Source organism: Mirounga angustirostris, unplaced genomic scaffold (assembly GCF_029215605.1).
Source record: "Mirounga angustirostris isolate CCGP_5_RB_7025 unplaced genomic scaffold, mMirAng1.0.hap1 SCAF_4, whole genome shotgun sequence".
Lineage (NCBI taxonomy): Eukaryota > Metazoa > Chordata > Mammalia > Carnivora > Phocidae > Mirounga > Mirounga angustirostris.
In genome coordinates this window covers 148,053,227-148,066,514 of record NW_026991712.1, presented here as the reverse complement: position 1 = coordinate 148,066,514, position 13,288 = coordinate 148,053,227, and the positions used below count along the sequence as shown (strand labels likewise).

The following is a 13,288-nucleotide window of genomic DNA, read 5'->3' as shown; positions in this document are numbered from 1 at the left end:
TGTTGGCAGTGAGAAAAAGATGTTACATCGTAGTTACCAGTGTATTTGGGGTGAAGTTGATGGGACCTGGAAGCTATGTAGGAGAAGGAAGTCTATCAAAGATGGGAGAGTTTTGTTACCGATACATTATTGAGGGAGGTCCTGGAGGAGTGGATGATGTCAGGAGCACGGCGGGAAGGAGGGACGATATTTCTTTCTCTGAGAGGGTAGATAAATATTCAGGGGCATTTTGAGGTAGAAAGGAGGTTGGCAGAGCTTTTGGAATAGAGTTTAGAGCTTGGAGACAGGAGAAAATGTTAAGAGTGGCGTTGTTGAACAAGGAATCAACTAGAGATTCATGAAGGAAGAGGCAGTAGTAAGGGCATCTTGTGTGGGCAGCATGGTAATGTGGTGGAAAGTTCCCGAATTACGTATAGTCACTTTTTTCCCCTCAAAATCAGTAGGCAGAAAAATAACTATGAATTTGCATTTTTATGAGCTGCCACTCTGATGTGGTGTAGGAAAAAAAACTGAATGCTTCATCTAGAGTTAAGCTTTTAAAAATAAGAACTTTTGGAAAATAGTTATTTAGAATTATATTCTGATATGCGCAGGCAGATGATAAGATGATAGTAAAAAAAAAATTTCTCCTGTTTTTTGTTATTATTGTTTGTTTGTCATGGAAGATAATATGCTTATGGAAAGCTATTAAATAATTTCAAAAAACCTTACTCCCTGTGTATGTATTCTGGCCGTGAGCTCTCCCCATACTAGGTGCGCCATCCTAGACCTGAAGGGAATTTACCCTGAAGCAAGGTGATTTCTGCTGAAACTGACACTTGTTGGCAGCTAGGAGTGGCGTTGAAATGTGGACTTACCCAGTAAAAGCCACCACTGGAAATTGCCAGATCCTTTTACATCAGCCAACAAATGCCCACTTGTTAGAGATCAGCTATGTTAAAGCATTAATAACCTGTCCTAGTTTGAACTAGCATCTTAAAGAGAATTGCTAGTTCTTTTGGCATATACACAGTGTTGAGAGGTTTACTTACTGTTGACGAAGTAAGATTTCCTAAAAAGTATTTCATTTGCTTATATTGTAAGAATTTGGTAATGATTATACAGATGGTTATATTAAGGACTTTCAGATTTTCTGCATTTTCCATAATCTTTTCCTCCTGCCTAGGTGTCTTTGTCTATGAATTCTGCCACTCCCTCCTCTCCTTTAAAACAACTCATATAGCATATCTCTAGGAAGCCAACTGATTAACATGACACGTTATCTTTCATTCCTTTTATTCTGCCTTCTTAGCATCAACTTGAGTTCTCAACCCTGCCCCTTTGTGGGCAACGTGCTATAGAAGGCCTCAGCGGCTCGTATCCCTAAGGTACAATAGAAAGAGCATAGCCTTTGGAGACACCCAAACTGGGCTCAGACCACAGCCCTGTCACTTACTAGGTGTATACCTTCCCTGAGTCCAATTGTCTCATCTAAAAAATGGTGAGAATAATTTCTATCCATGGAGCTGTTGTGGGGATTAAATGAGGTATGTAAAGCACTTCAGCATAGTAAGAGCACAGTAAATCATTGCTTCCTCCCCAGTACACATAGTAAACATTAATTTTGCGTGAACATGAGAGACTTGTCTGAGACTCTGCAAAAGGGCTTGGGGAACTGAGAAAGCATCTAGATTCATCAGATACTGATGAACTGGTAAAGGCCCAATTAAAACTGAGTTGTCGGGGCACCTGTGGCTCAGTTGGTTAAGCATCCCACTCTTGATTTCAGCTCAGGTCTTGATCTCAGGGTTGTGAGTTCAAGCCCCACTTTGGGCATGGAGCCTACTTAACACAACAACAAACTGAGCTGTTCAATGTTTGTATCCTTCCTATAACAATCGGAAGCCGTAGAGCTTGGGAATAATGGGCTTTAGCAGCAAGAATCTGCTTTCAGATCTAGCTCAACCTCATTAGCTGTGTGATTGTGAGCAAGTTGTTTGATCTCTAATCCTCATAGGGTTGTTATAAAGATCAGATGAGTCCATGGGATGTGAAGTGCTCAGCATGAGAGCAATACATGCTGATAATTACAGCAGCAGCAGACTTCACTTCCTAAACTCACTTTTTTTTTTTTTTTAAGGTTGGGGGAAAGCAGAGGGAGAGGGAGAGAGAGAGAATCCTAAGCAGGCTCTGTGCTGGGCATGGACGTGAGGCTTGAGGACATGAGGCTTGATCTTAACAATCCTGAAGTCATGACCTGAGCCGAAATCAAGAGTTGAACACTTAACTGACTGAGCCACCCAGGCGCACCTAAACTCACTTTTCATATTAGGATCAAGTCCAACTATAAATCAAGTCCAGAGATCTCAATTTACTAGCTTTTTTTCTCCCTGCTCTTTGATAACGTAAATCTACATGGGAACTGAATTTTTTAGACTATAAATCCCTTCATTTTCAAAGCTTCACACATTTTTTTTTCCCTCCAATAATAAGAAAATTTTGTTAGAAGCAAAGATGGAATAGCCATTGAATCTCAATCTTTTTAGGGTCTATCCCTGAGTTCTAAGACATACAATAAAAACTTTTAGCTTTCAATCTTGTTTTAACTATTTAATAATATGGGCATGCTGTGCTTTAATAACTTACTGCTATCTTAGTCCCTTTGGGCTGCTGTAACAAAATACCACAGACTGAATAGTTTATAAACAACAGAAAGTTATTTCTCACAGTTCTGGAACCTGGAAGTCCGAGATCAAGGTGCCAGCCGGGTCACTTTTGGTGAGGGCCCTCTTGCTGGTGTACATATAGCCAGTGCCTTCTTGCTGTGGACTCACATGGTGGAAGGGGCTAGGAGTCTTTTTGGAGACTCTTTTATAAGGGCACTAATCCCATTCATTAGGGTCCACGGTCCTGACCTCCCCACCTACTAATACCATCACATAGGGCGTTTTGTGGGGGACACAAACATTCAGACCATAGCAACCCCAAATTTCTTATTAAGGCACGGGTTATCTGATTAACTGTTAGGCCATGACTTGATAATCTTTTGAACTTTACATAATCTGCTTATTCAGCAAGTATTTATTGATTGCCCTTTATGTGTCAGGCACTCTTCAAGGACCCGGGCATATAGTAGTAAACAAAACTGACAAGGGCCCTGTCCCTGTGAATTGTTTATTCTAGTGGACAAATACAGAAAACACATATACAGATAAGTTAGGTAGTTTCACATAAGTGCAATAAAGAAAAATAAAACAATAGTAAGCTAGAAAGCTACTTGGTTTCAGGGAGAGGCCAAATTTAATTTGAGGAGGAGCCAACTATTAGAGGACTGTGGTTATATTAATTGTCTAAGACACTGATTGCTGACAGATTTTTTTCTTGGTGAATTTTTCCTTTTGCACTTGAAACTTATCTGTCCAAGGTAGACATGGCTGGTGTAGCAGTGAGATATTAGAGTCTTTGTTGTACAGTCTTTTTATTTGTTATACTTTGATATTAAAATTAATATTTTTAGGGACACCTGGGTGGCTCAGTCTGTTAAGTGTCCGACTCTTGATTTCGGCTCAGGTCATGGTCTTAGGGTCCTGAGAGTGAGCCCCGAGATGGGCTCCTTGCTGGGCGTGGAGCCTGCTTAAGATGCTCACTGTCCCTCTCCCTCTGCTCCTCCCCTTGCCCCACGTGCTTGCACTCTCTCTCTCAAAATAAATAAATAATTAAATAAATAAACTTTAAAAAATTAATACTTCAAAAATTTTGTAGTGTAAGTAATATTTACTTAAGTGTAAAGAACATTAGAAAAGATAAACAAAATGGAAAAATTACTCTCCTATAATCCCACCATCTATGTTAGGGGTTGACATTTATTATATTATATATAATTATATATTTTTTTATATTATATATTATAATATGACATTTATTATAGACATATAAGTCTAGCTTATAATAAAAGGCATAAATTTGAAGTGTACAGTTTGATAAATGTTTACAGATGAATGTATCTCCCAGATCAAGCTGCAAAATGTTGCCAGCATGCTAGAAGCCTCTCTCATGCCCCCTGCTATCACTCTTCTCTTCACAAGAAACCGCTCTTCCAAATTCTGTCACCATAGATTGATTTCATTTATTTTGGAAATTCATTTACATGGACTCATACAATATTTACTCTTTTAGGTTTGGGGGTTTTTTTGCTCAGCATCATAAGATTCTTTAATATTGTTGTATGTAGCAGTAGTTTGTTTTTGCTATGTGAATGCTCCAGAATTTACTAATTCCATGGTTGATATATCTTTTCAGTGTTTCCATTTTGGGGCCTGTGAATAAAGCTGTTATGAACATTCTCATATGGGTCTTATAGTGGATGTGTGTGCTCATTTCTATTTAGCATATAACCAGCAGAAATATTAGGTCATAAGGTACAGTATAGCCAAACAGTTTTTGACGTGGATATACTATTTTACATTATCTTGCACATTACATTTCATTTGCTCCACTTTTTTTTTTTTTTAAAGATTTTATTTATTTATTCATGAGAGACAGAGAGAGAGAGAGGCAGAGCGAGAAGCAGGCTCCCAAGGAGCAGGGAGCCCGATGCAGGACTCGATCCCAGGACCCTGGGATCATGACCTGAGCTGAAGGCAGACGCTTAACCATCTGAGCCACCCAGGCGCCCTGCTCCACATTTTTGATAGTACTTGGTACTGTTAGTTTTTTTTTTTTTAAGTTGGGTTCAATGAGGTATAATTTAATAAAGTCTACCCTTTTTAGATGTATAATTCTGTGAATTTAGGCAAATGCATATATTTGTGTAACCATCACCAAAAATCGAGATAAAATTTTTCCATCACCCTAAAAAGTGTTCTCATGTCCTTTTGTAGTCAATCCCCTTTTCCTATCCTCACGCCCTGCAACCACTACTCTGATTTCTGTCCCTTTAGCTTTACCTTTTCCAGAATGTCATATAAATGGAATCATACAGTATGTAGTTTTTGTTTTGTTTTAAGTTTTTATTTTTAAGTAATCTCTACACCCAGTGTGGGACTTGAACTTAAAACCCGAGATCAAGGGTTGCACGCTCTACTGACAGAGCCAGCCAGGTGCCCAATATAGTTTTTTGAGCCTGCTTTTTTCACCAAGATTCATTCATGTCGTTGCATGTAACATCAGTAGTTTGTTCCTTTTTAAATTTTTTTCCAAAGGTCGAATAATTACTGTTTTATATTGGGACAGTACATTTTATATTTCAACCAAAAGACAAAAATTCAGTTAAACACAGAAAATAATGGCATCTCCCAGATGCCATATTTCTAAATCAAAGAAATACACAAATTCTGTTCCCTTTCCTCCTCCAATGCAAGCCCATAAGCCTTGCCTAAAGTCTTGAGTTTTCCATGCCATACAGCATCTAGCATCTTGGACTTTGTGAAGCACTTGAATGTAGCAATTAAAAAGCTTGAGAGAGGGACGCCTGGGTGGCTCAGTCGGTTGGGCGTCTGCCTTCAGCTCAGGTCATTATCCCAGGGTCCTGGGATCGAGTCCTGCATAGTCCTTGCTCAGTGGGGAGCCTGCTTCTCCCTTTGTCTGCCTTTTCTCCTGCTTGTGCGCGCTCTCTCTCTCTGACAAATAAATAAAATCTTAAAAACAAAACAAAACACTTGAGAGGTCTAGCAAATGGCATTTGAAAGGGACCTCAAAATGCAGATATATCTTTTCAAACATGTTACAGACTGAGCTGGTTCTTTGAACACTATCACTGTGCTTAAATTCAAGAAGCAGGCTTTAAAAATGAAAAAGGCATACAAGTTGTATTTCAGTACAGATCTTCAGCTGGTCATCGGAAAAGATTCCAACAATAAAAAAATATCCTTGGTGTCACCTGCCCCTCCCTCCCACCCAAAGCTGAAATGAAGGAAAAAACAGAACAAAACAAAAACAGAAGAATTATATGTAACTTTGGAATCCTTTAGGAATCCACTACTTCTGATTAAAAATTTTTTTATGCATTAGAGAATCGTTAAAATAAAAAAACCACAAAAGTCATCTTGCTTTGACTGCTCTTCATGTATAGAATGAGCTGCTTTGTAGAGTGCATTTGAACTGAGTCCTTGTGGAAGGTGGAGGCGTTGTGAGGCTGGGGCGGGGGGTGTTTCTTTTTTGTGGCTAAGTAGTTTATCCATTCACCAGTTGATGCACATTTGGTTTTTTCCCAGCTTTTGACCATTTTAATAAAACCACTATGAATATTCACATAGAGTTTTTTGTGTGGACATATGTTTTCATTTCTTTTCGGTAAACACCTAAAAATGGGATTGCTAAGTCATATGGCATATGTATGTTTAGCTTTCTAAGAAACTTCTAGACTGATTTTTAAAGTGGCTGTACCATTTTACTGTCCCTCCAGCATTGTTTGACCTTTCAATTGCTCTGCATCCTAATCAGCACTGGGTATTGTCTTTTTTTCCCTTTTTGGCCATTCATTCTAGTAGGTATATAGTAGTATCTCATCCATGCCTTTAATTTGCATTTCCCTGGTGAATAATGAAGTTGAACACAGTTTCATATGCTTTTCTGGCCATTTGTAGATCTTTTGTACAGTGTCTCTTATTTGCCTGTTTGTTTTGGATTATCTAACCTTTTCTAATTGAGTGATAGGAATTTTTTTATATATTCTGGATACAAGTTTGTTGTCAGACATATGAATTGCTAATATCCTCTCCTTCTCTTTCTACTACCTGTTTTTTGGTGATTTTTTAAATTATTATTAACATATAATGTATTGTTTCAGGGGTACAGGTCTGTGATTCATCTCTTACACAATACACAGTGCTCACCACAACACACACCCTCCCCCGTGTCCATCACCCAGCCACCCCATCCCCCTCGTCTACTACCCGCTTTGAAAATTCTGTTGGCACACAGCCACGCTCACTTGTTTACGTATTATCAGTGGCGGCTTTTGCACTACAGAGGCAGAGTTGCCTAGTTGTGATAGAGACCTAGTAGCTTTGGGCAGAGGCCAAAATACTTGGTGTCTGATCTTTTACAGGAAAATTTTGATAACCCCTGATATAGATAACTGTACTCTTTTTTTTTTTTATTTCTATATATCAAATTACCACAAACTTAGTGGCTTAAAACAACACACATCTATTACCTCACAGTTTCCATGGGTAAGTTGGCTGAAGACAGCTTAGCTGGGTTCTCTGCATAGGGTTTTACAGCCTGCAGTAAAGGCACTGGCTAGGGCTGGGTTCTCATCTGGAGGCTTGACTGTGGAAGGGTGTGTGTCTAGGTTTACTTAGGTTGCTGGCAGAATTCATTTCCTTGCAGCTATGGAGAATGATAACTTTGTTTTTTTTACTGGCCATAGGCCAGAGTCTGCCCTCAGCTCCTAAAGACCAGCACCCCACCACATGGCCCTTTGCATATGCACTGCACAGCATAGCTACTAGCTTATTCCAGGCCAGCAGGAGAGAGAGTGAGTCTGTTAGCAAGACAGAGTCTTATATAACACAGCGGAACCATAAGCATGACATCTCCTTTGCCACATTCTTTGGCTAGAAGCAAGTCACAGGTCCTGCCCACACTCAAGAGCACATCCAAAGGCATGAACACAGGAGGCAGGCATCACAGGGGTCACCTTAGAGTCTGGGGGCCACAGTAACTACTATTAATATAGTGGTGTCTACGTTTATAAATGTTTTTTCCTATACATATATAATTGAATATCTGTTTTTAAGCAAAAATGGGACCATGCTCACAGTTTGTTTTGTAACTGGCTTGTGTAACAGTATCATGCATGATACAGTAGAACATGAACATTTATTCAGGTCAATAAATGTAGATCCACATCATCTAATGATTGCATTGTGTCCCATTATATGAATATGATAATTTCTTTTAAAGATTTGTTTAGAGAGAGAGAGAGAGCACAAGCGGGAGGGGCAGAGGGAGAGAGACTCTCAAGCAGACTCCACACTGAGTGTGGAGCCCAACACAGGGCTTAATTTCACGACCGTGAGATCACAACATCACAACCTGAGCCGAAACCAAGAGTCGGACACTTAACTGACAGTTCCAGCCAGGTGCCCCAATAATTAATTTAATCGATTCCCTCTTGTTAAATATTAAGGTTGCTTATAATTTATGCCACATTTTACCAGGCTGCCATAGAAGAGTACATAAGTACCCTTTTCCCCCACACTGCTCCAGTACTGGAGGTGATTTGTTAAAGTCAGTGGCTTTTGACTAAAGTGTATACACAAACTGAGTACTCCCTTTTTCTCCTTTCTTTTCCTACCTATCTCTGTTTTAGATAAGAAGGCTGACTGCACAATCACAATGGCTGACTCGGACTTACTGGCGTTAATGACTGGTAAAATGAATCCTCAGTCGGTAAGTATGATGGAGCATATTTCCTCCTAGTAGGTGGGTCTTTTAGTCCATTCCGTTTCATCTCCTGCCTCAGCCTCATACCATAAAGTGCAAAGTGGTCAAACCCACAAAACTCAGTGTTCCCTAAAATGTTCGCTTAACAAATGACAAACATTTGTGGCACAGGCTATGTGCCAGGCACTGTCCTGTGTGCTGGAAATATCCAGATGAATAAGCAAGAGTTCTGCACAGGGCATTCACAATTTGGTATGGGACAAATCTGTAAAAGAGTAAGTGTATCTGAATATCCAGGGTACCATGCCTTGGTTGTGGACGGCGGTGGGGGGTGCCATGTCTTCCTGGCCATCACAGAAAGTCACACAGAGGAAGCGACACTTAAGCTGAGTCATAAGAATGACCAGAAGTTAGCAGTGCACAGATCGAAAGCAGGAGCCATCCAGGGGGAGGGAGCCATGTGAACAAAGGCATGACTTTTTATATTTCCTGTTTTTGCCCATGCTCTTTTTGTCTGAACTGCCTTCTCTGACAAACTCCTTTCCTTTCAAAATTAGCTCAGATGTTACCCCCAAAGACCTCCTTACAAGTTGCCAGGGAACTGTAGCCAGTCCCTCTTCTGGGCCATCTCCTGGAAACAAGCTTAGCACTTGTCACATTATATTAGTCATTATGCACCTATTTTCTTTCCATTGGATTCTGAGTGTCTCAAAGGAACAAACCACATCTTATTTGCCCTCATGTCTCCAGAATTTAGCACGGTGCCTGACATTTTTAGGTTTTCACTAAACAATTGCTGGATTAAATTGTATTTGTCTGAAGTGTACTGATGTCTTGTATGGGTTTTCCTGGTCCCCAAATCATCGAGGGTCTTCTTCTACTCATTAGAACAGACTTGATACACTGAGCTTTCATTAGCCAGAGAAAAAAACAAAAAGAAACTTAGATGCTGCTTTGCATTATGAACTTATTTTTCTGTTGCCTCAGCCTGATCTGTTTTAGGTCTCATTCCTACAGCCCCCTGGTAATCCAGAAGACTAAAACAACTAAATCTGATGCACACTAGTATTCCTTTCTAAAATGCTTTCTCTAAGCAGCTAAGCCTATTTCAGTTGATGCTCTGACAAGTGAGAGACTTGCATCTGTGATGTTTCAGCTTAATACACACCATTGGCATGGACATCTCCACCCACAGAGCCTGCTCCAAGAATCTGGACAAAACGGAGGCCACCAGTAGAGGAGCTGGCTGTCTTCCTCCTTCCCACCCACTGCTCCTCGTTCCGCTGTGCAGTTCATGCACTTCCTTGGCGGGGTGATCAGACTTCACACATCGGCTGCCCTCGTTCTCAGTTTATCTGTTTACCACCCATTTGGGGGAGCAAAGGATCAGCTTATTTTTCTTGAACACCTGTTAGCACCCAAAGGAACTAAAGATAAAAATGGCAGGTATTTCTGTTAATATGCTAATGGTCTTCCCTTATGCTTAGAGGATTTGACTGGAAACCATTAAATGCACTGGAAATTATAATTTCAGTGTTTGGCTACAGGTGAAACAAAGCGGTGTGCTCTCCACTGTAAAGCACACACACGAAGAACACCTAGGGGCCAGGTGAAACTGATCCTTATGTTTGCGTTCCCTAAAGGGTGAAGACTCATGTTTTCCCTATAATAATTAGTAAACAAAAAGTCATTTTCTCTTTTAATTTTTAAAAAAAGGAAAGTTGGTGAGTTTCTCTTTTAGGTACTGCTGGTCCATATTTTTAAAGGACATATGTTAAATATATTGTGTTCTGAGACACCTGACCTTTAAGTCATCAGACAGAAGGCTGTGTGCCATATAGAAAGGAAATATTTAGTTTGTCCAGACAGAAGAGGGGGAAAAGAAAAAAAGGAATTAGTCACCCTTACCAGAAGGTGTAGAAAAAGCGGAGTTCTGTGCATTCCCATGGATAAGGTAGAAGAGCTCCTAACTTCTTAATATACTTGCTTAAAAACCTAAGACTACCAGAAACTTTTTTCATCTAGCTCTTTCTTATTTTAACAGTTGAGTCAAAGACTGAGATCATAGCAGGGAAATCATGCTGTGTTCCCAAATTTGCTATTATTTCTCTAAAGTTTTCCCAGGATTTTGTTACATGATAAATTTAGCAAACATCAAGTGATCTAATCCCAGGCAGTTGTTAAATGGAACAAATTGTGGCTCTGCACTTCGGGTTGGTTTGATTCTTCTTCTTGAGCCAAAGATTGACACCAGCACCTCAGTCTCAGCAGGCTGCCTGTCCTCCCTCTCTAGGGATAAATCCTTTATCATGCAGACCAAAAAAGGAAACAAAATTGGTGACATTTCATCCACATTGTATTGAATCCCAGGAGTTATGCATGTGCTTTTTTTTCCCTAGCAGACTACTGAAAATTTCAGTTCATGCTCTTTTTTTTTTTTAGATTTTATTTGTAAGTAATCTCTATACCCAGTGTGGGGCTGGAATTTAGAGATCAAGAGTCACATGCTCCACCGACTGAGCCTGGTGCCCCTCAGTTCATATTCTTGATCCACATGTAGTATTTTTAAACAAAATCGATCTAGTACAAACCCACTTTACCTACTATTTGGAAAATGTACCATTGGTGACGAAGGCAGGTAAAGGTAGACTCAATTTCTTTTTTTTTTTTTAAGACTTTTTATTTATTTATTTGACAGAGAGAGACACAGTGAGAGAGGGAACACAAGCAGGGAGAGTGGGAGAGGAAGAAGCAGGCTTCCCGTGGAGCAGGGAGCCCGATGTGGGGCTCGATCCCAGGACCCTGGGACCATGACCCGAGCCGAAGGCAGACGCCTAACGACTGAGCCACCCACGCACCCCTAGACTCAATTTCTAAGAGAAGACATTTGGGAAAGATGTGTCGTGTGACTGCTCTTTGTAAAGTGAGCTTTTTACAAAGCCTTCCCTTTGAGCAATCTAGTTCTAAATCTATTCCAGAAAGCCAACTTTCATATTTTGAAGAAAGTTTAAGAAACCTGGATAAATAAATGATCTCAGGGCTGGATCATCTAGAAATATCAGCAATCACAAAACAAAAAACACCAAGTAATAAATTTTCTTTCTTCTTCCAGGCCTTCTTTCAAGGCAAATTGAAAATCACTGGCAACATGGGTCTGGCTATGAAGTTACAAAATCTTCAGCTTCAGCCGGGCAAAGCTAAGCTGTGAAGAACTCCCTTTGCCTACCTTTGAAAATTAAGATGAGATATATAGATATATATCCATATATTTCATTGTCCTAACTTAGATGGAAACTACACATTGGCAAATAGTGTGAGATTTGTTTTTAAATGGGTGTGACCGATCCTGTTTTTCCTAAGCTCTGGGTGGACAGGGCCCAATGGTGTACTACTGCATGCTGAATTGCATACAAAACTGTGCATTACAAAGTTCATATGGTAATTATGGTTTGGGGTAAAACTTGAGTTTCAGAATAAAATTAGGAACAGCAAAATCTAAAAACTATGTAAACAAAAGCTCTCATTTTGCTTATAAAGTATATTTAAAGATCATTCTGCTGAAGATTCAACTTAAGTTTTCCTCTGGAGAACTAGGGAAGAAGCCGAATACTAGGAACTGGCCAGTGGTAATTACTGTTGTGACTTAATGTCCTTACTCTATTTTCCATTAATAGTTTTTAAAATTCTGTACTGAGATGTTTTTTAAAAAGACTTAAATTTTGCTTTTCATGCCATCACAATGGTATTTTTTTCCCCAAATCAAAATAAACCTGATCAGAGCTTGGGGGGAAAAATCTACAGCTGAATGCAGGCCTATTTTTAAAATAAAAGTATTTTTAAAATGAGTTTCCTTCTTGAAAAAATCAGTGTATTGGTCTTAAAACGCTATTGTTAAAAATAATTGAACAAATAAAGTTTGCTTTGAGATGCACAGTTTTCAAAGTATCTATCTGTAAAGCTGTCAGTCCTTTGTTCTCATTTTCCTTTTCCATATAAGTTTAGTTTAATTATCCACATTTGATTTATCTTCTTCCTGTTTTTTCTAATGCTAATGTTATTTCTTATAACTCAGTAAGATACAGGATAAAATAATGCTTTTGGAAGAATGTTTAATAGAAAATTAAAATAGTTCTTCCTGATCTCCTTTGTGTGTATTGTGTATGTTCTCTTTGTTCAGGGTCTTCTCACTGATGGAGAGTAAGAGCAACGTTGGGGGATTTACAGTCTGTGTTATCTAGGTGTTATGTACCAGTTACTCTGATATAATCACTAGCTCTTGGTTGGGGAGGCAGTGTGTTGTAGTGGAAAGAGCACTCGACTAGGAGCCAGGAGTCTTGCTTCTTTGAGGCACGTAACTGCCTGCTGGGCCTGTTCACCAAACGGTTAAAAGAGGGGATTAAGTAGATGGTCTCTAAGGTCCCTTCAGCTCTGAGAATCCTGTGAGTCTACTCAGCCCAGCAGCACTGTTCCAGGAGTTACACAGACCCCACCTTTCTGCTGTTAACATGTTACTTCACCAAAAGGTGGTCAGAGGTAAAAAGCCAGGTTCATTTGTTAGATATTTGGAGCCTGTGCTAATCAGATCAGGACTATGGGTCAGCTCCCCTTTGACCATTCAACTTTGCATGGTCTGTGACTGGCAGAAAAGCACCTGGTGAGGGGGAAAGACAGTATAGTAAACCAATATAAATTGATCTCAAGTTCTTATTTTTTTAAGATTTTATTTATTCATTTGAGAGAGAGAGAGAGCGCAAGCGGAGGGACAGAGAGAGAGGGAGAAGCAGACTCCCCACTGAGCAGGGAGCCCGATGCAGGGCTCGATCCTGGGACCCAGAGACCATGACCTGAGCCGAAGGCAGACGCTTAACTGACTGAGCCACCCAGGTGCCCCAATCTCAAGTTCAATGAACTCAGAACA

The 13,288-nt window shown here is 39.8% G+C and overlaps 1 protein-coding gene across 3 annotated transcripts in view; it reads left to right on the top strand.

Annotated features, from left to right (window-relative positions):
- SCP2 (sterol carrier protein 2) overlaps nt 1-12,509 on the top strand; it is a 107,080-nt gene extending 94,571 nt beyond the window's left edge. For 2 of the 3 annotated variants that reach the window (XM_045897672.2, XM_045897675.2), the window contains exons 15-16: nt 8,297-8,376; nt 11,483-12,509. In XM_045897672.2, the coding sequence (XP_045753628.1) occupies nt 8,297-8,376; nt 11,483-11,578 (176 nt within the window). In that variant the 3' untranslated portion in view covers nt 11,579-12,509. The other variant, XM_045897674.3, reaches the window with a different exon arrangement.
- The last annotated feature ends 779 nt before the right edge of the window (nt 12,510-13,288 follow it).